The sequence below is a fragment of the Odocoileus virginianus genome, chromosome 24 (assembly GCF_023699985.2).
Source record: "Odocoileus virginianus isolate 20LAN1187 ecotype Illinois chromosome 24, Ovbor_1.2, whole genome shotgun sequence".
Lineage (NCBI taxonomy): Eukaryota > Metazoa > Chordata > Mammalia > Artiodactyla > Cervidae > Odocoileus > Odocoileus virginianus.
This window is the reverse complement of record NC_069697.1, coordinates 29,793,168-29,819,437: the sequence shown is the minus strand read 5'-3', so window position 1 is coordinate 29,819,437 and position 26,270 is coordinate 29,793,168. Positions and strand designations below refer to the sequence as shown.

At 56.3% G+C, this 26,270-nt stretch overlaps 1 protein-coding gene across 1 annotated transcript in view; it reads right to left on the bottom strand.

Moving 5' to 3' along the window:
• The window catches only part of COL2A1 (collagen type II alpha 1 chain), a 30,432-nt gene extending 5,707 nt beyond the window's left edge, over window positions 1-24,725 (bottom strand). The window contains exons 1-41 of the mRNA XM_020889245.2: window positions 24,426-24,725; window positions 20,064-20,270; window positions 18,488-18,504; window positions 18,246-18,278; window positions 18,112-18,144; window positions 17,958-18,011; window positions 17,708-17,809; window positions 16,652-16,729; window positions 15,991-16,035; window positions 15,829-15,882; window positions 15,354-15,407; window positions 14,568-14,621; window positions 14,115-14,168; window positions 13,932-13,985; window positions 13,597-13,641; window positions 13,013-13,066; window positions 10,551-10,595; window positions 10,015-10,068; window positions 8,516-8,614; window positions 8,186-8,230; window positions 7,991-8,089; window positions 7,762-7,815; window positions 7,334-7,441; window positions 6,682-6,735; window positions 6,502-6,600; window positions 6,327-6,380; window positions 5,797-5,895; window positions 5,350-5,403; window positions 4,923-4,976; window positions 4,571-4,624; window positions 4,333-4,386; window positions 4,059-4,103; window positions 3,756-3,854; window positions 3,468-3,575; window positions 3,117-3,170; window positions 2,761-2,814; window positions 2,312-2,365; window positions 1,939-1,992; window positions 1,591-1,698; window positions 1,025-1,078; window positions 573-626 (exon numbers count right to left, since the gene is read on the bottom strand). Of these exons, the coding sequence (XP_020744904.1) occupies window positions 573-626; window positions 1,025-1,078; window positions 1,591-1,698; window positions 1,939-1,992; window positions 2,312-2,365; window positions 2,761-2,814; window positions 3,117-3,170; window positions 3,468-3,575; window positions 3,756-3,854; window positions 4,059-4,103; window positions 4,333-4,386; window positions 4,571-4,624; window positions 4,923-4,976; window positions 5,350-5,403; window positions 5,797-5,895; window positions 6,327-6,380; window positions 6,502-6,600; window positions 6,682-6,735; window positions 7,334-7,441; window positions 7,762-7,815; window positions 7,991-8,089; window positions 8,186-8,230; window positions 8,516-8,614; window positions 10,015-10,068; window positions 10,551-10,595; window positions 13,013-13,066; window positions 13,597-13,641; window positions 13,932-13,985; window positions 14,115-14,168; window positions 14,568-14,621; window positions 15,354-15,407; window positions 15,829-15,882; window positions 15,991-16,035; window positions 16,652-16,729; window positions 17,708-17,809; window positions 17,958-18,011; window positions 18,112-18,144; window positions 18,246-18,278; window positions 18,488-18,504; window positions 20,064-20,270; window positions 24,426-24,510 (2,733 nt within the window). The 5' untranslated portion in view covers window positions 24,511-24,725. The remainder of the gene's footprint in view (window positions 1-572; window positions 627-1,024; window positions 1,079-1,590; window positions 1,699-1,938; window positions 1,993-2,311; window positions 2,366-2,760; window positions 2,815-3,116; window positions 3,171-3,467; window positions 3,576-3,755; window positions 3,855-4,058; window positions 4,104-4,332; window positions 4,387-4,570; window positions 4,625-4,922; window positions 4,977-5,349; window positions 5,404-5,796; window positions 5,896-6,326; window positions 6,381-6,501; window positions 6,601-6,681; window positions 6,736-7,333; window positions 7,442-7,761; window positions 7,816-7,990; window positions 8,090-8,185; window positions 8,231-8,515; window positions 8,615-10,014; window positions 10,069-10,550; window positions 10,596-13,012; window positions 13,067-13,596; window positions 13,642-13,931; window positions 13,986-14,114; window positions 14,169-14,567; window positions 14,622-15,353; window positions 15,408-15,828; window positions 15,883-15,990; window positions 16,036-16,651; window positions 16,730-17,707; window positions 17,810-17,957; window positions 18,012-18,111; window positions 18,145-18,245; window positions 18,279-18,487; window positions 18,505-20,063; window positions 20,271-24,425) is intronic.
• Between the last annotated feature and the right edge of the window lie 1,545 nt (window positions 24,726-26,270).

Genomic DNA, 26,270 nt, shown 5'->3' with positions numbered 1-26,270 from the left:
GCCATGACCCTCTGGGGGCTTCCTCCACAGTAAGGGCAGCTTGGCCCCCTTGGTCCACCTCTTCCATCTTCACTCCACGTGAGCTCTGGACAGCCAGCCTGGCTTCTCTAGCCACTGCACACTCTTCCTGTTCTGACTCTCCTGCTTCCTTCCCTGTGGCCTCACTCCCACCACCAGTCCTCAGGGAATTGCTCCAACCTCGATCCCCTCAGCCGGGAGCCTCTGTGCCCACTCCCCCGCACTAGACAGTGTTGGTGAGCCCAGTGACTTATCATCTCTCCTCCCCCTACTGTGAGCTCCCCGAGGGCGAGATGCAGACTTTCTCATAAAGCACAGTGTGTTCAAGAAACGCGTGTCCACGGTGAAGTGGAGGCAGAAGCCCATGGCCAGCAAAAGGGCACAGCCCCTGCTCCCTGCTCTCCACGCGGAGAACAGGTCCCCACGGTCAGTTGACTGCTCCTCCCAGGTGTGGGCCTGGGCACAAGATGTGCATGGGGTTGGGCCAGCCTCTGTGACCCCTGCCTGTGCCTCCTGCTAGGGGTAAGGTAGAAACCAGCCAAGGTGGCACTCACATTGGAACCTGGGGGTCCAACGCGGCCAGCTGCTCCGGGGAATCCAGTGGCTCCCTATGTGAGGAGAGGGGAGACTCAGCACCTTGGACCCTCAGGAGGCCCCAGAATCAAAGGTTGGGGGGGTGGTCTCACAGGCTGGAGTGGAAAGGGGCAAGGGGGTGCAGAGCAGCCAGGGGAGTTAGGCAGAAAGGGCCCCCAGAGTGTGGCCACTGCCTCTCGCTGCCTCTGCAGGGGAGGATTGGACTGGGGCATTTAGACTCTAGGGGCATCCTCTCCCACATGGCTGTGGGATGGGTGGGGGCAAAAGTGGGTAAGAAGGAAGGAGGTGGGGAGTAGCCTCTGGGGCCGGGCCTTCCCCCTGTGAGGCCAGGATGGGTGTGAGAGAAGCTTCCACCCACTCCCCAGGGCCCTCCACCCGGCCCAGCAACAGTGGGGATGGGGGCCTCACTTACCGGGGGGCCTTGAGCACCTCGGGCTCCTTTAGGACCAGTCACACCAGTAGGACCCTGAGGAGGAAGAAGGGAGACAGTGAGGCCCAGTCGTCTCGACCACAGACTCCTGAGAGCCAGGACCACAAAGATGCAGCTTTGTCAACATGAACATCCCAGCCTGGAGAAGCTATCACAGGTGGGCCTGCTACCCCGTCTAATAGAAGACTCATGTTCCAGAAGATCTTGGGAGGAGAAGCCCATTAGGCATCCTCAGAGCCTAACCAGGGTCTCCCAGGAGACTGGCTGCTCCGTCCTGAGCCATATGTACCAGGGAGACACAAGCGGTACCTGCGTTCACTCTTCCAGCCCCCACCAGGCACCCACACCCGTGACAACAAAAGCCAGGGTAGCGTAGCTCTTTAACCTTCATCCCTGAGTACAAACTCCTCCTTCCTGCAGCCTCTGCCCTCCGCCGCGGCTGCAGCAGCCAGGCCTCCCAGCCGCCCTTGGCCTGCCCAGGCCCCTCCTCCTGCGCCCAGCTTCCCTGTCCTGGGGGTCAGCTCCCAGGGGAGCTCAGTTTTACCCACCTGAGGCCCAGGAGCTCCAGAGGGGCCCTGAGGACCGGGGGCACCAGCATCACCTTTCTGGCCAGCTTCTCCTTGTTCACCTTTGGCACCAGGCTGGCCATCAGCACCCTGGCTCGGGAAGGAGGAGGCCAGTGAGTGGGGGCAACAACTCCTCCCAAAGGGCCAGAGACTCTGTGAGTGTGTGTCCACCCTGGGTCTGAGCGCGTGCTCTGAGGTTGGGACTGTCACACCGGCGTGGAGGGAAAGCAGCCCTTCCCCTCCTCTTTAAGCCCTGTCCCTCCCTCCCCCGTGGGCTGGGGAATGACCAGAGTAGAAGGTGTGGCAGGGAAGGTGGACGGAGACACTCACAGGGGGACCGGCGAATCCAGCGGGTCCAGGGGGGCCGGTCTCTCCACGTTCACCCTGTGAGGAAAGAGGCCCAAAATGCGGAGGCTTAGTTTCCTGCCTGCTCGGTTCCCTCCTGGGAGCCCAGAGCCCACCCTGGCCCAGCCTACTGCGCAGTAACCCCCAGAGTAAAGGGGTCAGGGAGCTCCATCCTAAACAAACCGACCCAGGTCAGAAGGCCTCCTGTGGCCAGAAGGCCCTCCACCATGATCACATCATTGAAGGGGGGTGCATGCCTTCTCTCTTTCCTTTCTCATCTCTCCTCCCATCCCCAGACCCAAACTGCAGGGAGAGAGCCACACCCCTGCAGGGCCAGGCTCCAGGCAGAGATACTCACCGGGGCACCTCGAGCACCAGCAGTTCCTGCAGGACCAGGGGGTCCAACTTCTCCCTAAGGTTGAGGAGGGGGGACAAAAGCCAGAGATGAGGGGTGTGGGTTCAGAGGGGGCCCTTCCAGAGCAAAGTGCACCCAGGAAGCAGCCCTGACGGCGGGTGGGGGCTCCGGTCTCCCCAGTGACCCGCAGCCTGTTTTCTCGTAGCTTCAGCCACACCTGCGCCCTCCTCAGGGCATCGAGAAAAGACACCTGTCCCCCACCCTTCCTTCTGCTTCCCTCAATGGCCTGCACTGCCAGGACTCTGCTGCTTAGAAGGCCCCCACCCTCACTCCTTATAGCAGTTGGAGAGGAGGAGGGTGACAGCTGTCGATTGAGGGGAGGAGAGAGAACAGTCTTTGGTAGGTGAGGAGATCTGATGGGGGCAGAGTGAAGAAAGGGGTCCATGACTCACCTTCTCACCGTTGGCACCAGCTGGGCCAGGGGGGCCGATGGGGCCAGTCAGACCCTGGGAAGAGAAGGCCAAGTGAGGGCCCGGGAGAGGCAGCCAGGGACGCGGTGCCGAGCAGGGAGCCTGGGGTTTTGCCCACACCCAGGGGCCCTTGGTGTATCCTTCCATGGCCCCCAGAACACCCTCTCACCCCAGGGTCCCAGTGTTGACAGGGAAGTCCCTGCGGATGCCCAGCCCACATAACTGAGACAGGACCAGGGACCATGGTCACACACGGCCCCTCTGTCCCCTGAGTGCATGGGATCCCTGCATCCGTCCCCATCCCAACCCCAGGGAGCCTGCCACCAGCATCCACTTACTCGTCCACCGTCCTTCCCGGGGGCGCCCTCGGGGCCTTTCTCGCCAACATCACCCTGTGGAATAGAGAAAACGGGCCACCTCAGGGAGGTACTCCAAGACCCCCTTTGCCAGCTCAGTGTCCTCCCTGAATGGGGCTCCAGGCGGGGGTCAGAGCCTGGCCAAGAGGGGTTTGCTGTGGTCTCAGGGTGGGTGACGAGCAGTAAGAGAAGTGAGATGGAGGGATGTGTCAGAGGATCATGTCACTAAAGGCCAGAGAGCCGTGGAGGGGCTGCCGAGTTCCTCAAGAGGGTGACTGGTGCCGTGGGGAGTGGGAGGGAGTGTGGGGGAGGCCTGCTCAGCCTGGTACTCACCCTGTCTCCCTTGGGTCCAGCGATACCAGCTGCTCCCCTCTCACCGGGCATGCCCTGCAGACCTGGAGGGCCCTGAGCCCCAGGGGGGCCGGCTGGGCCAGCTGCGCCCTGTGCGGGAGAGAACTCTGTGGTGGGCAGCTCCTCCTCCAGGCACCCTAAGCCCCCTTTCCTCCCCTTCTTCCTCTGCCCAGACCCCTTTGGGTCTCACCCTCCATCCCTCCCTCCTTCCATCTTCATACCCCAAGCCTCCTCCCCTTCCACCCAGAGGACCACACCCGCCTTACTTACTTTGGGACCATCGGTGCCAGGAGTGCCGGGGAGGCCGCGGGGCCCCTGGAGGCCCTGGGAACCGGGGGAGCCACGTTCTCCTGGGAAACCTCGTTCACCCTGGAGCAGAGACACCACAGACCAGTCAGGCGGAGGCAGGAAGAGAACAGAGAGCCAGGGAGACGCAGGGAGGTAGGAGCGGAGCTGGATTGGTGGGTGGGAGGGGGGCGGTGGCGGGCCAGGACCCGGGGCTGCGGTTCTGCTGGGACAGGCAGGCAGAACCGCTCAGGAAGGCCACTTGGGAACGGCCAACAGGACACTCACCCTGGGACCCACGAGGCCGGGAGCTCCAGCTTCACCAGGAACACCCTGAAGATCAAAGAAGAATGTGAGAGAGCAAGGTTTTTCTGTCCCGGAGCCTTGGCTGAGTGCCCCTCCTGCTGGCTGCTGAGCTCAGACTGTGGAGAGCTGGCCTGCGGGTCCCAGACCCTCCCTGCCTCACTGGGCTCCTTGTTCCCCCTCCCGCCCTTGCCTCCTGGGCATCAGAATAGACATTCCCACCTAAAGAGGCTGCAGATTCACAGAGCCCCATACTCACCTGGTCACCTGGTTTTCCACCTTCACCTGGGGGGCCAGGAGGGCCAGGAAGTCCCTAGAAGCCAAGGTGACTTAGTTAGGAAAGGAGTGAGGTTGCTGCCCCACCCTCTGGGGAGGCCAGCACAGGGCAAAAGCTGGGGTGCAGGGAAGACCCATCCCCCGGCCCCCATCGAGGGGGTGCTGCTGCTGCCTCAGAGCCCTGGACAGAGAATAAACAGGAAGCCGGTCCAGCCGCCTACCTGGAACCCAGATGGCCCAGGAGCACCCTGCTCGCCTCGTTCACCAGCTGGTCCCTGCAGAGGAAGACAATGGTGAGCTGAGCCAGCTTCTGGAGAGCCTGGGCACCACATCCAGGGCTAGAGGGGCCAGGGGGCCACCCACAGCAGGCAACACCACCCTCACTGCCCACTGTTCTCCCACCAGTGAGTGACCCGCACCCCGGGCCACCAGGGCGGGGTCCACACTGCCTCTGCTCAGGCTGGGTCAGGGGTCCTGGATCACCCCAGATCCATATCTGTCAGCTGTATCACCCCCCACAGACCCCCAAGCCCCTGCCCATGGGCTACCTGGAGAGGCTGGGCGGGTACTTACAGCGGGTCCAGGGGGGCCTGCAGCACCTGTCTCACCGTCTTTGCCAGGAAGACCCTAGTGGGGTGAGAGAGGGGCAATATCATGATACACTTCTCCAGTTCTGCAGACTGCAGACCCCAGGACTGGGCAGGTACACTATGTGGCCCAGAGTTTCCAGCCAACACTCTGCCTGAACTCCATTTCCCCACCCTCCCTTCCCATCCCCCTCCTTTCCCTCAGTCCTCAGCATAGGAGCTGTCTCAGCCCCTAGGGCTGCTGTCAGCCACCAAAGTCTCCTGGGGTGGACTCCCACAGGGCCCAGAGCAGCATGGGCTCAGCCATGGGCATCATGCTGCCAACCAGGCGTCCCAGGAGCATGCCACAGGGATGCTCCCTCCCCACAGGTGTCCAACAGACACCCAGGGGTGGGCAGTGGGGAGGTACTTACTCTCAGGCCAGGAGCACCGGGTAGTCCTTTCTCACCAGCTTTGCCAGGCTCACCCTGGAAGAAAGAGGGCAGGGCCATGAGGTGGAGGGCTTTGGTGGGAGTAGGGGTATGGCCGGCTGGGGAGACTGGGGCGTGGGGCCACTGCTTGATGGACAGCAAAGGCTAAAGTCGAGGATCAGCACCTCTCTTATGCTCAGAGGTGTGAGCTGATAGCGCTGCCCTGGGGATCAGTGTCATGGCTGAGATGTTCTGAGGGCTCTAAAGAGCCCTGGGATTCCCCTGATCACAGGCACTCCTTGGGGCGTGGAGGTGTGAGCCACCCAGAGCACCATGGATCTCGCTCATCACAGCCCTTGGGTTAAATGTTTGGGACCCAGCCCTTTCCCCAGGGGCAGGGAGATAGCAGGCACCACGTGGCAGGAAATGGAAGGGCAGGTGATTACTTACATTGGCACCTTTGGGGCCAGGGAAACCCATGACACCAGGCTGCCCACGAGCTCCCTGAGGACCTGGGGGTCCAGGGCGACCATCTTCACCAGGGGCTCCCTGAAAGAGAGGACACCATTCTCAGCACATGGACACGAGACCACATTTGTCCATCTACTGAGCGCAGGCTTAGGGCAGGTCACCGGCCAGGCAAACAGCATGTAGGATTGACCAAGGATTAACCGGCAGCCCACATCACACACAAGCCTCATTAGTGACAAGGCACTGCTTAGCTTAGAAGTTTTGTTCCTGAAAGTGCATATCAGGCTTTGTCTCCCCCAAAGGAAGGCCCAAATGCACAGGGGTGGCATTTTTAGAACTTGCAGCCACTGCGTAGGCCACACCTGGCCACAGGACCTACCATCCCATCCATTCCCCTCCCCAGTTCTCAAAATTCACAGGCTGCCCCCACCCGGCTCCTGACTCTTTTCCCACCTGCCTCCCCAAGAGTACCCCCCAACCTCTCCCAATGACCCAGAGAATGGACTTACGGAAGGACCAACTTTGCCTTGAGGACCAGCATCACCAGGGCGACCAGTGAGACCCTTTGTTTAGGAGAGAGAAGGGGATGGGTGTCAGCACAGGGTTGGAGGGACCAGGCAGGGTAGGGTGTGAGGAGTCTTCTCAGAGCAGGAAGCTGAAAACAGAAGCGTCTCTGCTACCTACCCGGGCTCCAGGAAGGCCAGGCTCTCCAGGACGGCCAGGGTCACCGTTGGCTCCTTTGGGACCAGCAAGGCCACTGGGTCCTCGCTCTCCAGGGGCTCCCTACACAAGAGGGGGCAGAGGGTCAGCAGAAAGCCATTTGACCAGTGATGTGTGGACCCCAGTCCCTGTTCCCCCACTCACCTTGGGACCTGCCAGACCATCCTGACCTGGGAAACCACGGTTGCCAGGAGCGCCCTAGGAAGAAGTGGAGGGGAGAGGCAATGAGTTAGAGAGGCCCTTGACCCAACTGTGGCTGCAGAGAGCCTAGTCAGGATCCAGGTGTCCATCCCACCAACCCTCCAACCACAGTCTCTGCAGAGCAGATGCTATATGTGTGCATGCCTACTAAATCACTTCAGTTGTGTCTAACTCTGCAACCCTATGGACTGTAGCCTGCCAGGCTTCTCTGTCCATGGTGATTCTCCAGGCAAGAATACTGGAGTGGGTTGCCATGCCCTCCTCCAGGGGATCTTCCTGATCCAGGGATTGAACCCGTGTCTCTTACATCTTCTGCGTTGGCAGGCGGGTTCTGAACCACTCGCACCACCTGGGAAGCTCCAGGTGCAAGATTCTGAGAGATTAACTTCTTGGGTCTGCCCCCACCTTTTGGAAAGGAACTCCCACTGCTTCATGTTACCCAAGGGTGAGAGACACAAATAAGGAGTGTGGAGGTGGGTGGAGAAAAGGAATATCAGGTCCACAGACTTGGCAAAGACCCAGAGCCATAGGAACTCAACTTGCATCTCCAGGGCACACCCCAACGAGCGTGGGGAAGGACTCCCGGCCCACTTACTCTTTCTCCAGGGGGACCGGCGGGCCCAGCACCACCAGGCTCTCCACGGGCACCTCTTTTCCCTTCTTCACCAGCAGGACCGGGGGCTCCTTGGGGACCAGCAGGGCCCTGAGAACCAGCACAGTAGAGAAACAGGGTGAGTCTTTGCCTGGCCCTGGGGCAAGCACAGGCCTGGCACGAGGGGGAGGTGGCTATGGCTGCTATTTCAGGGCTGGGGGTCCTGGGGAAGGGAGGTCACAAAGGATCAGCGGGGCGAGGAGAAGTGGCCCAGTGGGAAGTCAAGCTGGTCAAGCCAAAGATGGCAGCTGAGACTGCATCAGCTTCTCCGTCACATCTCATCTCTGGGTACACCCTCAGAGGACCCAGGGTAGGGGACACGCCTCCTGTGGAGGTGGGTAGTGGGCCAGGGGTGGCAGCCGGGTACTCACCGGTTCTCCCTTGGGGCCTTGTTCGCCTTTGAAGCCAGCAATACCAGGTTCACCCTTAACAAAGGAGAAAAGTAGGTTCTCACACTCGGTTCTCCCCACGGCCCTAAAGAGCCTCCACCACCCCCACCCTTAAAGGCAGCCCGCTAGAGGACACTGCGAGCGCGGGAAGTAGGGGCGGCGGGTTTGACTTTGGAGCTGTGGGTGGGACTCGGAGTTCTCTGGATCTTACCGTTTGACCTTTTGGGCCCAGGGGACCAGTTGCACCTTGAGGGCCGGGTGGACCACGGGGTCCAGGGAAGCCGGGAGCACCAGCAATGCCAGGGGCACCCTGTCAGCATGAGCAGAGAGAAGGGCATTAGGAGAGGGGCGGGAGGAGGGACTGACCCCGCCGCCTGGAAGAGCTGAGTCCGAGGGCAGCACTCACAGCAGATCCTTTGGCTCCAGGGATTCCATCAGTTCCAGGGTTGCCCTGAAAAAGGAGACAGTGTCGTTAAAAGATAAGCAGTGAAGAATACATTCCCACCCCTCATTGCGCTCCCGAGGCCCCTGGTCCATTCCAGGCTTGGCCCTGCCAGACACTTCAAGGGAGGATGGGTGATGGAGGGAGATGTGTCTCTAGAGGCTGGTGGAGGGTGGCAGGCATTGAGCTGGAAGGAAGTTTTGATGATTGAGGTGCCAGTTGCCTCAGTAGAGAGTCAAGCGTGCCAAGGCCTCAGACCCCAGACCCTTCAGGCAAAAGGGGAGCTACACTTACAGCGGCGCCAGCTGGCCCAGGGGACCCAGGAGTACCCGGTTCACCGCGAGGACCTTGAGCGCCTTCGGGACCTCGAGCACCGGTGGGGCCAGCTTCACCCTGGAAAGAGACAGGGAAGGATGCAGTGAGGACAGGCCAGAGGGACACAGACCCTGGGGGCAACAGTTCAGGACAAGCTGTACACACATACCAAAATGTTCTGCATGGGAGCACCCGGGTTCCCATACAGGCTGCCTGGCTGAGCCCGCCGAACTGACGACTTTCTACCTGCCCCACTCTACTCTCATTTCCCCCCTACCTGGTGACCACCATGAGCAGGCACACAGGTTCATGTTACAAGCTGGGCTTTGTGCTAATTCCATCAGCACCCATCAGAAAAGCCTGAGCTGGGCAGCCTGCCAGCCCAGCACTGTGGGATGATGGACAGATGGCTGAGATGGGTAGGTATCTTTACCTCCCCTTCCCCACCTATTTTCTCTTTTATTGAGGCTCTTGAACATCTCAGCTCGGGGCGCCACTGGGCTTGTATTTGGCTAATGTGAACCAGGCTCTGAGTCAAGCCTGTTTGAAAGAAGCCAGCAAGCCAGGGCAAAAAGCAAGCTGGGGGACCAGCACCCCGACACTACTTTTCCCAAAATGGCCTCTGCTTTTACTTTCATTTTTTCCTGAAAGTTCCCCTGGATGGCGGAGTCCCTGGTGAGGACTGCTGACCTGGAGGGGAGGGCACAGCCTCCTCAGGTTTCTTCTCAGAACGCTCTTGCTTTACTTTTGTAATTATTATTTTCTAAAGGTCAGGCCCCCTCACCTTCTGCTGTCCCTCTTCACAATGGGTCTCCTTCACCCAGCTCCTGGGGCCTCAGACACTGTCTGGTTGCCATGGAAACCCCCAGAAGGGGAAAAGCAACCTGATGCCAGTGACCACATGGAGGCTCCTTATTCATCTCCTGGCGGCACCAGGAGAGAATTCCCAGGGACGCACGCATGTTGGAATCCCTCCTGGGCCACAGGGGCCTTTCCCTGAACTGGCTGGCCTCCTACTGGCCTCTATTAATCCTTGGAAGAACTCTATTAACACGATTTGGGAGAGACAGGCCCCGCCCCGCAAGATGAAGCAGGGGTGAGAGGGAAGGATGGCACCGTCTCTGCGCCCACTTCCCTCCAACTCTCTTCCAGGTCTAAGTCGGCTGAGCTTTGCCTTTTTCCTTCGGTTTCCTGATCTTCGGTCCCCTCCCAGGTCTCAGGGGACCCCCCATCTTTTTCTGCCTTGTCCCACTCTGAAGCTTTAACTGTATGTCCAGCTTTTTATCATTCCATCTTACTTTCCCTTCCAGCTGGTGACTCTGCAAAATGCCTGGCTCTTTCCTTGCTTCCATGGAGAGCGGCAGTGGGGTGAGGGGTGGGGGACACTCCTCCAAAGGGAAGGGGGGTCATCCGGCGGGGGGCAGTCAGCAAGGGTTATGGGGAAAGGGGGGTCCTGACTCGACAAGCAGGACACGCACCTTGGCACCAGGAGCGCCGGGGAAGCCAGGACCGCCAGCAGGACCCACGGGACCCTGGAGGAAGCAAGCAGATGTAGAGATGAAGGCCCAGTCTGGGCAGACTACCTCCAGCCTCCAAAGCAAGCCACCCCCTCACCTCCCACGCCTTCCCACCTTTGTACTGATACTGCTCTACATCCACTGTGGCCTAAAGTCCCTGGATGAAAATTGTCCCCACTCCAGTGTCCCCAAGCCTGGCTTGGGGAAACCGCATTTCTGACGCGGTATATAGTTTCTGACTATATACATGCTGAGAAGCAAGTAGTTCTTTCACCTCCCTCTCTACCCCTCCCCAGAAAAAACTACCAAAAGTGTAGCTGAGAAAAATGAAGCATTGCTTCAAAGCTTGTTACCAACATACTTCCTTAGTAATGAAAGGTTGTTCCTGTTTTTCCAGGAGAATCTAGAATGTGGCCTGGATACTGAGTAAACACTGCCACTTCACTGGGCAGCCGACGGGGACTCGGGTGAACCTGCCGGGGGCGAAGTGAACTTACCGGAGGCCCTGCAGGGCCCGGTTGACCGTCATTGCCTCGAGCACCCTGTGAGCGAGAAGGAAGCAGCCCTTATGAGAGATACCACAAGTCCAGTCCCTCTCACGGTGCCCCAGGGCCGAGCAGGAGGCTGGCGGGTGTGCGCTGCGGGAGGAAGCAGCCCCAGGACTATCCATGGTGGCTTTGAGAACTGGGCCTGCAGTAGGCTTGCTTTCAGCCTCACAGAGCTTGGGTAATTTTCCCAAGCTACTCCATCATTTATTAAACTTCCATTGAGACCCCAAGTATCCCCAAATTCAAGGCCATGTTATCATTTAAAGACTCAAGGAAAATGAAATAGCCAAGCATTGATTCTGACTCAGTTCTTCCTGCCTGTCGCAGCGGAAAGCCCTTTCAGGACTCGGTTAATCTCCTTGGTCAACTCTTGGATCTGTGTCCCCATCCCCAGCCCACAGAACAACCTGCTTCTATGGAAGACAGAGAAGCGCAAGGCATCTGCTACCAGCCCAGGAAGAAGCATGGCGATGCGGACAGGGCACTGGGCACAGCCCGAGGACCGAATTTGTCCTGAGACTTCTTTCACAGACATGCCGGCTCTTCCTCTATAGGCCGTGCACTTTGAGGGTGAGCACCTCCAGGGTCTCTCTCTCTCTCAAGGCCCCTCCGGATCCCGGGAATCATTAGGCTGGGTGGAGCTGGGCCAGGCACCTGGTCCTTGGAAGACTTCAGCTGAGCCCCGCCTGCCTGCCTCTGCCTCTACTGGGAAGCTGAAGAAGGATGCTTTAGGGGGAGCTCCTGTTTTAAATGAGACTCAAATCTTTCTCCTGGCTGTGGTCCGTCTCTCATGACTGAGACTGTCCCTATTGGCATTAACCAGGGAAACAGGAGAGCACTTAACAGAAGAAAATGTCACAGGGAACATAAAGCCTCAGCACTGGCCAGAGCCCCTTCTGGACTGGCTGCTTCGCCAAGCACCCTCCCTCCAGGGGTCAGCCAGAGGAGAGGCCTGGGCTGCCTGTGAGCAAGGGGAGTGTGGTGCTGACCAAGAGGCCAGAGTTGGACGGGCATCCAGGGCTCCCCCTGCAGGAAAGCTGGGGAGTGGGCACCATCTGGCCCAAGGTGGAGGGCACATGACCACAGCCCAGCCCAGCCCCTGGCCAGGCCTGGACACCAGGCCTGCACTGGGAACTATGTGACGTTGTCAATCTTCCATGCCAAATCCTGTGCACACCCTGCCAGTCTAACTACCGTAGGGACAGGAGTCAGCAAGGAGAAGCAAGAAGCAGGGCCAACTGCAGCAGGACGGAGAACAGGGGTGCATATCATCTGTGCCCCTCATGGAGTGTGGCCCCCATGATTCCAAGCCTGGCCAAAAAGGCACAAGCCAGGTCTGGACAGTCTGTAGCAATCACAGTGCTTCTTGGCAGGCCCGGGGCTCTCTAATCCCCGACAAAGTGACCCGGGGACAAGCCACTTCAACAGCTCTGGCTGACAAATGGGGGTCGAGACTGCGTGCTATTTCACTATCTGCTTCTGAGGGAAATTTCTGCCAAAATAGATACATTATCTGGACAGCAGCACAGCTGAGGGAAGCTGATTTACTTTGGCTGCTCCTGCAAGGACCCATGAGGAGGGGCCTCAGAGCTTGGGTGGCTGGGGTGTGAAATCAACAGAGAGCATAATCTTTCTTAAACACAGCTTTCATCGCATCACTCGCCTGACCAGGCGCCCACAAGGGCTCTCTATTGCTAAGGGATCAGAGCTAAACACCTGCACCCTCCACTGCTACAAATCCCCACACTCTTAACTCCCCCATTAACGAGAGGCCACCGGAGACTGAGGCTGCAAAGCACAGCTTGTCTTAGGCTAGTTAACCATTCAGTGCCTCAGTTTCTTCTCCTCTAAAAGGGGGAGGACAACAGAATCCACCTGGCAGGATTCGAGGGAAGGCTGGATGAAACAAAGCATCTGGGTATTAAACAGAGGACATGCCCGTGAAGTGGTGGCCACTGGTATTTCACAGTGTCACCAATAGTATAGTAATGTAAAGTATGTGAGTTGACCCCAGACTGTTACACTTTTCTAGGGCAGCATCTAAGCGACCAGAAAGAACTAAAATAAACACAGTACTATAGCCAACTAAAGTCTGTCCATAAATTCAAACAGGATTGATTGGGGAGTGGGTGAGACTGTCGAGGGATTACCTGAATAATCTAGACTGGTTAAAGAGACTCCTGCCCTTACCCGCCAGCTCTCCCATGGCCTCCCCCACCCAGTCCTTTGACTGTGCAGACCCAGCCTGGGGATTTGTGACAGGCACACTCAGAGTGAATCCTCATGGGAGGGTATTATCTACACCTCACGGGGTTGCTTTGAGGGTCAGGTGAAATAACCCTGAATGCAAGTGCCTCATGAACTCCAAAGAGCTGGGCAAATGGTGACTCTGGGTCTTGTCAATTACTCACTGCAGCGCCAGCAGGGCCAGTCCGTCCTCTCTCACCAGGCAAGCCGCGGGGACCCTGGAACACACACCAAGAGGCACAAGCATGAGTTGGTTCAAGGACTTAACCTGCAGGCCCTTTGCAGACACTGGAGGGGAGGGAGCCAGTAGCACCCAAGAGGCAAAGGCGTGGACACCCCTGGTCCTGCCTTCCTGATTCAGGACCCTCCTATTACACCAAAGGTTTCTCTGCCATGACAGAACACACAGGTGCTCCCATTGTTACCTATTAGGAGCCTTGTTATAGGCACATCTTGCTCCTTGCAATAGATGAACTCCCCCAAATGTTGAAAATAAACAGACTTTGTAAAAATTGAAGCACACCTTCAGTGTGTTAACAGGGTTATTTCAAAGAAATTCTGGTGAGCCCTTGCGCAAACCATCCACTTGATACACTTTACTTTTTGCTCATAATCCAATCAGTCTACAAAACTGAACATCTACTTTGCCCAAAGGGGCCAGTGGCATCTCCAGTGGCGCCATCTGCTGGGCCTTAGAAGGTGTCTCAAGAGTGTCTGGAGGCTCTCTGGGGGTGGTGCTCCTACTCACCATTGGGCCTGGAGAACCGTTCTCACCTGGGGAACCACTCTCGCCCTGGAAAAAAGATGCAGAGGGTCAGCAAGCAGGGCCCCCACTGCCAGCCTGCAAGACAGTTCCCATGGAGGAAGCCAAATGCTCTGGTCATCTCAGCTAGCACTGACACCTCCAAGCTTTAGTTCTGTTCTGTTAGGGACAATTCCTGGATCTCTCCGGACCTGCTGTTCGTTTGTTCGGATGTAGCACTGGGTGTTCCTAACCCAAGCTGTTCACGTCCTAACTCCGCTGAGCTCAGCAGCATCTCCTCGTCATCCGTCCCCCAAGCCCATGTGCTTCTTGGTCCTTACCTTCACACCCGGAGCACCAGCTTCTCCCTTAGCACCATCTAGACCTGGGTAACCCTACGGGACAAGAGAAGACTTTCAATCACACTTCTGGAGAAGCCAAAGAGGACGATTCATGTCCCCTCCAAGACTTTTTCTCCCTTGGTCAATCTTTTCCTTCCCGCACTCTCTGCCCATGATACTTACTCTGTGACCTTTGACACCAGGAAGGCCTGGGGTTCCTGGGAAGCCGCGAGCACCCTGCAATCCAAAGAAGAGATGTTCAGAGCACTGAGCAGAACCAGGTAAAAGCTGCCTTGGGCTGATGGGAGAGGCCTTGGAGCCAGGCCCCTGAGGGGCCAGGAAGCAGAAGCCCGGCACCAGGAACATCTTTCGGTCACTCCTAGAATCCCTCTCTCTATGCCCCACCCCAGCTTAGGCAAAGTGGGTGTAAACATCTGCCAGCTCCCCCGGACGCCCCTAGCCTGTGCTAGGATCAGAGACACAGTCATCAGCATGAAAGCGTGACATATGTGGGGACCGCTGGAACTTTAAGAGCAAGTTATCGGAGCTGGACGAGCTGGGTGGGAGGCCACTGCGTTTGTTGCAAGGACGGAGACGCTGGGAACGAGACTAGAGACGGGAAAAGGTGGGCTTTACCTGAGGGCCAGGAGGGCCTCTCTCGCCAGATTTTCCAGGCTTTCCAGCTTCACCCTGAAGGGAGAGAGATGAACCTCAGCTTCCTCAGAAGACACGTTAGCATCACTGGTGTACTCCAGCATGTCATCAATCCTCCCAGCCTGCTGTGCCTCTGCCCACCTGCTTCCTCATCTCCCCCAACCCCTGCAGGGCCCGGACTTCCCTGAATACCTTCCCTGCCTGGGCCCTGGGCAAGCTGCTCCGCCCCCCACAGCCTCCAGCCTCCCCTGGTGGGCTCACTGTCTCCTCTCTTAGGTGCTGCTGACCCGCCTGTGTTCCCTGACCTAGGGAGAAGTTCACTGTCTAATGGGATTCTCAGGAGCAGCCTCAGCGCCAGCTCTCCTCTCTCCCCTTCGTTTTACATCCCTTGCAGACATCCTGACTCAGCCTGAGCTTTCCCCAACTCATTTACAATTAAGATAATCTTGGGCTGTTGAGTGTTTCTCTTTTGTTTTTCCTTCTCTGCATCTTTCCCCTTGTGTTTTCCCTCTCCCTTCTCAATTTCCCTTCCTGGAGCTAATGATGTTTTAATTATTTCCCTTCCCAGTGGGTCCAAAGCTGCCCCCAAAGGCACTTGCAAGCTAAGCTGCCGGTGGAAATGCAGATGGTGCAGTGTCCAAGTCTCCAACTAACTAGTCCCGCCCCCTGGGCCAAGTTGAGGGTGCATCTGCCCATCACCACCCAGCACCCCCTCTCTCCAGGCCCTTTCAAGTGAGGCAGCCACTTGATTGACTCAGGTGTACTCACATCATCACCAGGTTTCCCAGGGGGGCCAGGAGGACCACGGGGACCCATGGGACCCTATAAACAAAATAAGCGAGATTAAGAGATGGTTGGAGGGGGGAAGACACCTAATCAGTGGGCAAAACTCGGCGATTATAGCTTTTGGAAGCTAGTTCATCTAAAAGGAGAAAAAGATGGAGGAGCCCAGTTTGTGCTGAGAGAGTGCAGAGGCACAGAGCAGATCATAGCAGGAGGCAGTGAACAGTACAGGCCAGCAGGGGTGACCCAGAAAAAGGGCTGACATGACAGAATCCTGGGCGGCTCCTGCCACATCTGGCTCCCTGAAGAGCTCCCCCAGAGCTAAGAGGGGACATCTGAGTTTCCTTTGAGCCCTCCACTATAGAGGGCATGGCAGAGCCCAGAAGGTGACAGGACTAGGGAGTGAATGGTGCATCACTGAAGGTCCCCCCAGGAGGGCAGGGCCAGCGCCAGTACTCACAGAAACACCGGGTTCCCCAGGTTCACCAGGGTTGCCTTGAAATCCTTGAGGTCCCTAAAAAGTAAAGTGAGGACACCAGGTTGGCCCCCCCCCAGAACTGACATCAGAGAGCTTGAAAGCATCTGTGTCTCCACTTTCCAAAAGGAAAAACCCAATACTTACGGGAGCACCAGCAGGGCCTGGGGGTCCCCGAGGTCCCATGGGGCCCTGCATTGGAACAGAAAATAAGAAGCTTTACTGGAAAGGCTTCACCCTCGGCCTCCACGGTGCCGCCGCCTCCCAGCCAACAGCCCAGACAAAGGACAAGGAGTTACTCTGTGAGCAGGGGGCCTGCAGGGGCTGCTCCCTCTCATTTCCCTCTCCCCTCGCAACATTCTATTTTTATTTATAGGTACCATTTGGACAGAGAAGCTGGCCTTGCTTTCCCCTGGACGGCAGCCATGTTTACTAAAGTCTGAGTTTCATTTAGCATGTGCCAAGTGGGAGCTGCAGGGCTGAGATTTCCTGCTGGAAGTCTTGTGGATGCTGGAGAACAGTGGCTGCTGTCTGCATTCTTCAGTTCTCATTCCAAGAGCAATAGCAACTGGCCTTCTGAGAGATCAGTCTATATGCCTCTCTCCATCCTCATTCTTCTCAGTCACTCCAGCGCATCATTAAAACTGGCATCCATCGCCATTAAAAACCAAATGCCCTGGGCTAGCTAAATGGGAGGTTATGTAACTGATGGGGAAGGGCCGCTCTAAGTAATTATCCGTACAGCGAGGTCGTCAGAGCCCCTGGCTCTGCTGAGGGCCACCTCCTGCCATTCTGGCTGCGTTCTTACCATTGGTCCTTGCATGACTCCCATCTGGGCGCCACCAGCCTTCTCGTCAAACCCACCAGCCATCTGCGCAGCAAAGTTCTGCAAATAAACCCAACAACACTAAAAGCTTGAGAGGCTCTATGTTTTCCCTACATGGCTAGGTAAGCTACACCTGGATAGAAAAAAACCCCAATTGTTGGAGACTAACCTAGCATTGATCAGAAACACTAAGGATTCCTGAAAAATAGTTTTGGAAATGGCTTATTAGATGACAGTTGGCATAACCATTTCCCTGGGAGATGAAGTGTTACTTGGAAGAATATCCACTACTTTCATTTCATTTTGTAAGTTTTCTTTAATTCTAAAATGTTAAATATATTATTTCATAGACATTGAAAAATATAACTAAAAATATCACTTTTAAAAGTTCTTTTTTTTCTTTTCTAAGACCTTAATGCCCAGCAAAACACTAAAATCAATAGTCTTAAAATATTTTAGCAGAGGATATAGTAGGCATCTATGAGTCATTCAAGTTTAAAAATTTAAATCATAGCAAATATCAAAATGGCAAACCTGCAAAAACTGGGCAATAATATAATTTGTTGATTGGTCTGATTCCAAAAACAACTTTAGCCACACACCTTTACTCAGTGGGGCTCTTTCATGAGAATAAATAGTTGCTTGGAATGTACTTGGCAAAGATGAAGCTTCAATGTCTTCCAAGGACAGTGGTCACTCTTCTTCCAGGGAACCGCAAGTGCCCAGGCATCCTCTCCTCCCACCCTTACACCCACTCCCAAGGACCAGCCACACAGTAGAGATGCCAGGAAGCCAGGTAACTGAAGACTTTCTTTACAGAAACCCAGAGAGCGAACAAAGTCAGTCCTCAGCGCCACAGTCTCATGCCCACTATGTGATTCCACTAAATTACAGGCCTGGGGGAGAAGTCCATGTTCAAGACAGGCTGTGGACACACTTCTGGCAGCCCTGGGAGCCAGCCAGGTGAAGTGTGACTAGCAATTTAGAAGCCACATTTCTGGAGGGACGCCTGAAGGAAGGGGACATAAGGATACTTACTCCACCAAGGCCAGGGGGGCCGGGGGGGCCGGGAGGACCAGGGGGGCCAGGGTTTCCAGGGGTCCCAGGCTCTCCATCTCTGCCACGAGGTCCAGGAGCACCCTTGGCAGAAAGAGAAAGAGGCCCCAATGTGAAGCAGTGCTTATACAAGACCCATCTGTGTATGGGCTGCCCTTGAGGCATTTGGGGGGTCGTCCTTAGAGAACCTGGGGAGTCCACAAGGGTCAGAGAGCATCGTTTCTCTACTCACTTTTTCACCTTTGTCACCACGATCACCTCTGGGTCCTTGTTCACCTGCAGGTCCCTGAAAATGAAGAAAATATTGAGATGACAGCAAGACCGGGAGAGCCTGTTGATCAATAACTCAAGAAAAGCATGGAAAACGGGGTTTCTCTCTTTCTTACCTGAGGTCCAGGAGGTCCCTTGGGTCCTATGATCTGTGAAAGAGACACCCACAAAATGGCAAGTTAGAAGAGACCTCAAGGAGATGACCCAGTTAGAAAAGTTGATGCAACATGGGAGTAGAAAGTATACTTACATCCTTGATGTCTCCAGGTTCTCCTTTCTGTCCCTGAAACATGAAACATTGTCAGGATTGAGTCAAGCAAGCTCACCAAGCCTCCAGTACAAAACAGTAGCCCCTGCATCAAGGTGCCCAGTGAAACAGATCTTTTGTTGATGCCTAAAAACCACATGCTAATGAGTACAGCATTGCTTTTATGAAGCAAATATAAAGCAAAAAAAAAAAAAAAAGCAAACAACAACAACAAAAATCCTCACCTTTGGTCCTGGTTGCCCTGCAAATGGAAGAAATAGAGAAGGAAAATGTAAGAGTCATGAGATGGATAAAGTACAACTTCTTATCATTCAAACTTTCGTGAAGGGATCATAGAAAGGGACACAACCAGGGAAGGAGGTAGCTTCCTGTTACTCCACTGAAGCTCTCTGTTGGGGTGTTAAGTTTCACTGGGGTCTGGAGTTGCTGAGGTCCCAAGAAGAACAGAGATGACCCAGAATTTGTTATTGAAAGGCAACCAGCATGCAGGGACCAAAAGAATACAAAGAATTCAAGGTCTACCAGCCACCAGGAGAGAAAGCACCCAAAATGGAGAAACTGAGTTCAATTTCTTCTCTTCCCCAGAGGGTTAGAAGATCCTCCTATAGCCCAAGCACCCCGCAACACATCCCCCACCCCAGAAGAAGAGTTAGGTAGTTAGAAAGGTCTTACATTCAAGCTGGGTCTCCATGAAGCAAGCACAAAAAAAAAAAACAGCTGAGCACAGAAGTTATAGAGGGCATTGGAGCCAGTGCCCCCCGAATCAATAACCCCCTCCCCCATTTGTAGCAGTGAAATAGTAAAGGTGATCAACGCTTCACTCACACAGGCCCCCTCAGAAATGATCTGGGGAACTGGGCTATCAAAGCGGCTTCCCCAAGCAGCTTTCCACGGTGGGTGAAGTGTTAAGGAAAGGCAACTGCTCGCTTCCTTTTCAACTGTCTTCTCTGCTTGATCAGGAAGAAAATGGTGAGGGCCACCCAAAAGGCCTAGATGTGTGTCCCCATCCCCCTTCAGGGGGATAGGGCATGGGTTCCAGACCTGGGGAGGGGTCACCTGCACACCTACACATTCACCAGCCCCGGCTCCAGAGTGCAGGCACCTGGGGCTCTGTCCTGGGCCCAGCTCCACTCTTCACCACTAGAACTCCCAGACCCCAGCTCTTCCTTCTGCTAGGAACTTGCTTCTTGATTGGCAGTCAACACCCACAGATGCAAAACCAAAAGGAAACTGCCACTAATGCTCCGTAGTTTTCAAAAGGGGGCCTGCCCTTTCTTTCTTTTTTTTTTTAATTTTAATTTTTTTTATTAGTTGGAGGCTAATCACTTTACAATATTGTAGTGGTTTTTGTCATACATTGACATGAATCAGCCAGGCCTGCAGAGCATGCTCCACATTGAAGACCACATGTTTGGAGGCCTTCTACAGAGAGGCCAAGGTGTGGGCAATAGAGGAGGAATGAATCTGTGTTTTGGCCAGAAGGAGCACTGGATCTCCACTGTTGCTCATGGACTTTGCAGAGGTGCTTACAGCAAGGACGCTTGTGTGGCGTCCCCTCTGTCCTCCAGGTCTTAGAAGCATATTTTTTGGAGGTGTCCGGTGAGGAAGGACCCCTCTGGTGTGTCAGGCTCACTGTCATCCTGCAAGCGAGAAGTCACCTTTCCCTTCAGCCTCAGCTGCTGGGGTCCCATGGATAACCAGTCCCTCTGTTTCACAGAGATGACCAGCATCCATGGCAGGGCATTTGCTGCCCCTGCGAGTAATTTATTTATGTGGAACAGGAAATAAATAAATTACGACCACTGGCAGTGGGGAGGTCAGCTGAGCAGATGGGGCAGCACTCTCCGAAGGGGGTCTCGGGGCTGAGGCAGTCTTTCATGTCTTCACAGATTATGTCGTCGCAGAGGACAGTCCCAGTGTCACAGACACAGATCCGGCAGGGCTCGGGCTTCCACACATCCTTATCATTATACCTCTGCCCGTCCTGCACACAGCTGCCAGCCTTCTCTGCACCGAGGGTGGGGCGGGGGGAAGCAGAGAGCCAAGGGAAGGAGGGGGTGAGGAGCCAGAAGAGAAAAAGAGAGAGGTTGCAGGTCAACTTGACATCATTCAAATGCTGAAGCGTGTGGACTCTGGCCACCCAACATAGAGAACTTGTTATTTTTTCTAAGACGTCATTCATTCTTCCACGTAGTCAACAAATATTATTGTCCACTTTGCACTCTGCTCTCTATTCACCAATGAAAATCCTGACCCAGCAGGGAAGGTGGTGGGGAGGGCACCGAGGATGAAGTATTGTCTTCATGCATCTCATATTGGGGAGACATGATGATGTGGGGGTCATGGGCAAGTTAGAGTAGGAGCATGAAAAGGATAAGCCTCTGAACTGGGGGATTCAGGACTGTAAAGACAGAGCGGAGGGGAAAATGCAGAGACGCCCACACCCCACCCCACCCTTAACACAGGGACAGAGTCCGTCTTTCTTCTGCCTGCCCCTAGGAATTATGGGATCTGCTGAATACAACTGACAACTAAAATTCAGAAGGCGTGGAGAAAATTCTACCCACAAAAATTAGACTCTATCAGCAGCCAGGCTCCAGAAGTGGATATATGGGGGTGGAGGTATGTGAAAGGAGGAGCTATTAGAGGTAGGATTTTGTCCCATTCTTTAAATAATATTAGTCTTAGGACCAATTTGGGGAGGGGGTTTGGTCCAGTCAAACAATACACCTGGATGGAACCCACGAGGGCTGATAAAATGCCCCGGGAGGCAAGCAGGGCTAAAGACCCCTCTGCGGGTGCTGACCTCCAGCTGGAGCCCCCTCTGGAGAGACTCTGCTTCCATCTGAAGACAACGGCTCAACGTGATGGAGGGGATATGGAAGGAGGCTTTGAATGCCTGGTTCCGGCCAAGAGTAGCCAGTCCAGGCCCGGCCCCCTCCAAGAATGCAGACCATAAAGGGCACGGAGTAGTCCCCCTCCGTAAGCGCCCTGCCGTCTGGAACTCACCCTGCAAACGAAGCCTGTGCTGACAAGAGCGCTCCGAAGAGCGCCAAGCGTGGCAGAGCCCGCACCACGTGCTAGGGAGCGCCCAGCGCTGTTTTTCTCATCAAAATCGTCAAAGCACTGGCAGCAAGGGATGAATAATAGGAAAGGGCCACAAACCAGGTGGGCGGAGAGAGAAACGGGCCTGCCCCCTGCTCTTTAAGGAGACTCTGAAAGATAAACCCTTTTTTTTCCACTAGAAAAAAAAAAAAAATCCACTCAGCCTTTAGGCAAGATAATCATGCGGGGGGGCGGGGGCGGGTGCGGAGGGAATCCTAGCTAAAGTATCAAAATTGCTGGGCCACACCCACTGCTAAAATAGGTGGAGCTGCAGAAAGCGAGGGGTGGGGTCTGGACTAAAGAAGAACCCACTCTCAGCCAGGAGGGCCGTAGGGGGAAAAGAGTAAAATGCTGGACGAGGGGGTTCACCCAGAAAGCAGATCAGATTTCCCTCGGAAGGGCGGTCCCGGGATGCGCGGGCGCAGGGGCGGGGCCGGCAGCGCTGGGTGTGAAAAAACCCTACGATGACTCTTTGTGGCTGCGGCTCTGGACGCAGCTTGCCCACGGACACTGGGAGGGTGAAAAGTGCGATTAAATGACTGCCCCAGAAAGAAGCCAGCTCCGTAACCGGATCCCTTAGGTGTGGACGGAGGAGCCCAGCACCTCCATAATCGCTGTTCGAAACGGCGGCCGATAGCATCCCGGCGCGCCTGATCAGGTTCCCCTCATTACCGCAGGGCCGTATAAGCGACTCTTTGTAGCAGGCCAATTAAAAAGTTACCTCTTTTGGGGAACTGTTTTGATTCGCGGCCGCTCCGCGCAGGGCTGGAGCCTGAGAGGTGGCGGCGGGCGGGCACAGGGGGGCATTGTGGGAGAGGGGGTCGGGGAGTCCAGGGGAACCCACCGGACCTTGCCTCTCATGAATGGGGCTTTTCTCGAGCGCACACAGAGCTCGATTCACAGGTCTCCGCAAGGAATCAGTTTAAATAAATACGGGCAGCGTTTCAGCCCCATCTGGAAGCCATCGCTGCCAATCTCCTAACGCAAACAAGCCTCACAAAGACGGATTGAGGTCTCTCCCCGGAGCCGAGGGGCACTTTTCAGAGACAAGGGCTGTGAAATGCAGATGTGGGTCAAAAACGCAGCAGCCAATAAGCTTCTCAAACTTGTGGAATGATGGGGAGGAGGGGCGTGCTCGAGCCCTAGGTTACTGACATTCCTGACGTCCACGCAGACTGCGTCCTTCCCCACGTCACGTCTTTGGGTCCACTGACCCAGGGGAGTGGGTTACCCGGCCAGGATGCGCTGGGGCGCAGAGCCAGCAGCTGCAATGCTCTGCCCCTGGGGAGGAGGGAGGGGGGGGACGACGCGGAGCGCGACTGGAAGATCTGGGCCCAAAGAGCTGTGGAATTCATTCCCTCCTAGGAAAGTGGCGGCGCTGAGAACGCTCTGCCATTTAAGTGAGCGCCTCTAATACCAGATGGAGAGTTTGGGGATTCTGAGAGTCACCTAGCTAATTCCATTGCGCACTATGGCAGAGATCAGTCAAGAAGACAGCTTTGTGAGTGTGTACGTGCAAATTTAGGACAAATATATAGTCAGCCCGAGCTGAGGCCACTTAGAGACACCGTATTCCAACAAGTGCCCTGAGCGCGCCTCCAGCTTAGTGCACCTTCCGACCCCCTGGCCAAAATCTCCCGCCTGAGGCTCCTTTCAGCTGCGCCGCGGGCTCCAGTTCTGCCCCTGTCGACCACCCTAACGAACGGAAAGTCCTTCTGGGCCCGCAGCCTTCTAAACTGTCTCCAGACAGCCTGCCTGGTGGCAGGCGAGACTGCAGAGAATCGTCGGCAGACGGACTTTGATTTCCATACTTTCCCCCCAAATTTCCCCTGCGATTGATTTACAATCTGTAACATACAAAGACAGGGCCGGAATCCCAGCCGTCGGAAACGTGCCCAAACACGTGGAAAAAAAAAAAAAAATCTTCTCTACTTAATACACTTTCCAGGTTTCATTTGTCCTAAATATAATCCCAGACAGTGACTTTACCAAAGGAGATGATGGAAAGGTGCGGTTCGGACTGCCTTTGGACCAGATTGTAAAACTGCCATCTCTAACTTTATACGGTTGAAATTGTTATAGCAATCGACCAACCGTGTCCCACTCTTCTGCTACACACACACACACACACACACACACACACACACACACACTCGCTCACTCACTCCTGGCAGAGCCTCGGCTAGTTCCAGAAACTTTTATAAAAGTAACTCATTGTAGTACCTGGTCTTTGGCCGGGGGGGGGGGGGGGGGGGGGGGCGGGTGGGGGAAGACGGCGGGGAGGGGGCGCTATTTTCCCAGACGTTTCAAACGCAAGGTCTGCTTGGAATGTTCTCGCCTTTCAGATGGCCTCTCCTGCGGGAAGTTTCTGTATCTTTTAGAGGCAAGGGGAAAGTCGAGATGCCAAGAGGGCTGCACCTTGCTCCTGGGCCAGCCATGAGGGGCAGAAAACCCACGAGGGGCGCTGAGATCTCAGGGTGTCTCTCCGAAGCCCTTCATCGTGGCCTCGGGTTTCAGCCTACTAGTTTCAGAGCATCTCCTTTGTCTAACTAACTTCCCTTTGAACCCCAGACACCGACCCCTGGACACGACTGGGAATTCAACCCCTTGGCGCTTGCTCGCTTCTTCGCTCGTGTTCTTTCTCTCCTACTTTTCCTAAGATTTATGGGCCACAACCTGTTTTGCTGAACCCTGAGTGCTTGGGTGAGGCAAGCAGTGTGCGTGTGAGCTTTAATTATCAAAGCTGGTGAAAGAGAGCGCGCTTGAATCTAAGCGCAAACTTCCGACCCGACGCTTTGCTTCTTTAATATTCCTGCGCAACTCAAGGACCGGCAAATGCTTCCAACCACCACCCGCAGGGAGGACGCTCGGATAGAGCCCCTGACTTGCAGCATTCCACTCGATGAGCTTCTGCGCATCCTGCACCCGTCTCCACGCGCCTTGACCCCGGAGCCACTCTAACCCAGACCCGCGGGCTCCAGAACGCGAGAGGGCCAGGAAAGAGGATGCTGAGGGTCGACACAGAAGGGTGGCAGGCAGGGGCTGTGGACGACTTACGGACATCCTGGCCGTGACACCGAAGGACAGCGGCGACGAGCAGCGTCAGCAGCACCAGCGTCTGGGGAGCCCCGAGGCGGATCATGGCTCACCGCGGGGCCTGGCGGAGCCGGGCCCGGGCGGAGCGCAGCGAGGCGGCAGGAGCACGGCGTGGGTCCGGGTCTCTACCGCGCCCTCATGCAGGAGGCCTTCGGAGCAGGAGGAGGAGGCAGGAGACCCGGCAGCCCAGCAGCGCTCTGCGTCTTCTCCCCGCCGCGGCGCCCGTTATATGCGCCCGGCCCCTCTCGAGGCTGGCCAACTCGCCCAAACCGCGGGCCGCCCCCGGCCCCCCGCGGGGTTGTAACCTGAGACCCCGCCCCGGAGCCCGCCTGGGTCCAGCCAGAGCCCGCACCTGCCCGGACCGGACTCCCCCTCCCCGCTAGCCCTGCTTCCCGCCCCCGACCCTAAGTGTGCAGAGTGGCCTGATCGGGCGGGGCGCAGAGACGGCCCCTGTCTACCGCCCCCCACCCATCCCGGGCTGCGGCGCTGCCCTCTCTGACCACAGGCGGGAAGGGGGGCCTCCGGCCCCTCCCCTCGGAGTTCTGCCCGGATTGGAGGGGTGGGGGTGTTTGCAGAGGCGCAGGCCGCGAGCCCTAGACCGTGGACGGAAAAGACTCGGGAGGGAGGAGGGGCAGCGGTAGAAAGAAGCAGAGGGGGAGGGAGAGAGGGGCATCGCCTTGGGTGCTTGGGTGGCGGACGAGGGGAAGGGCGCAAGGGGAGCCCGTGAAGTATCAGGAGTCCTATACCTTGGAGACTGGCGAGCAGGGCCAAGCTTGGGGGTGGGGTCGTCCCGATCTATTTTCTAGCCCCTTCTTGGAGCACCTGGCCCCTGGACCCCCACCCCACCCCGCCCCAACTCCTCCCCCAGCCAACTCTGCGGTGAATGAGCTTCCTCTGGAAGCTCAGCAGACGTTGACCCGAGCCGAGCGCCGGGAATGCGGCCGGTGTTAGAGCACAGATGGAGACCTGTGTGAAGGTGTGGGGGACGGGCGCGGACCCTGGGGAAGGGGCGCGAGGAGACAGAGGACGGGTGGGGGGCGTCAGGCGAGACTACACCATGCCCGCTGCTGAGGTGGGGGGCTGTCCAGTTCCAGGCTCAGCCTGGGTGTCTGCTCTCCCTGGCCTGGGTCCGCTAGTCCCTGGGGGGAGTGGGCGCTGCCGGCCGGGGTTGAGCAGCGCTGGCCAGGGACGGTCGGCCACTGCTGCAGCTCTGGCCCGGGAGGACGGACGCCGCTCCAGCTGGACCGAGTTCTGTGAGCCGGGGGAGAAGCCAGAAGTTCCTGGTTGGCCCCCTGGCCCTCACTTCCTACCTCATCTCACCTTGGCCTAAATGCTGCCTTCTCCCCTGGGCTCAGCTGTGCTGTCTTTTGGCTCCAGGTGTCTCCATTAATACCGGGGAGGAAAAGTTCCCTAACAGACCTCCTTCCTCTTGAGTAAACGGTTTTCTATCCCTGAGGATTGTAACGTCCCCCCAAGGAACTTTAGGCAGAAATGCGAACTTTCACAAAACTCAGAATGTGGAGCTTGACTTAATCAGTACTCCCCTCCCCAGCGATGGGGTTTCTGCAGCACTTTCCTCCTTGAAGCTGAAGCCACTTAGAAGCTGCTTTTCCCACCCAGGCCTCAGTCTTCACAGGAGGCTCTGGGCTTCTCCTCCCTCTCTCTCCACCCCCTCATGCTCTGATGCTTCTCAGAATAAAGCCCTGGATTCCAAGTGTGCAGAATTTAACTTCCTGCAAGTGTGCTGGCTGGAAAGTGAAGGGGCTTACATTGTTTAAAGAAATACATCCATACTTTGTCTGGATG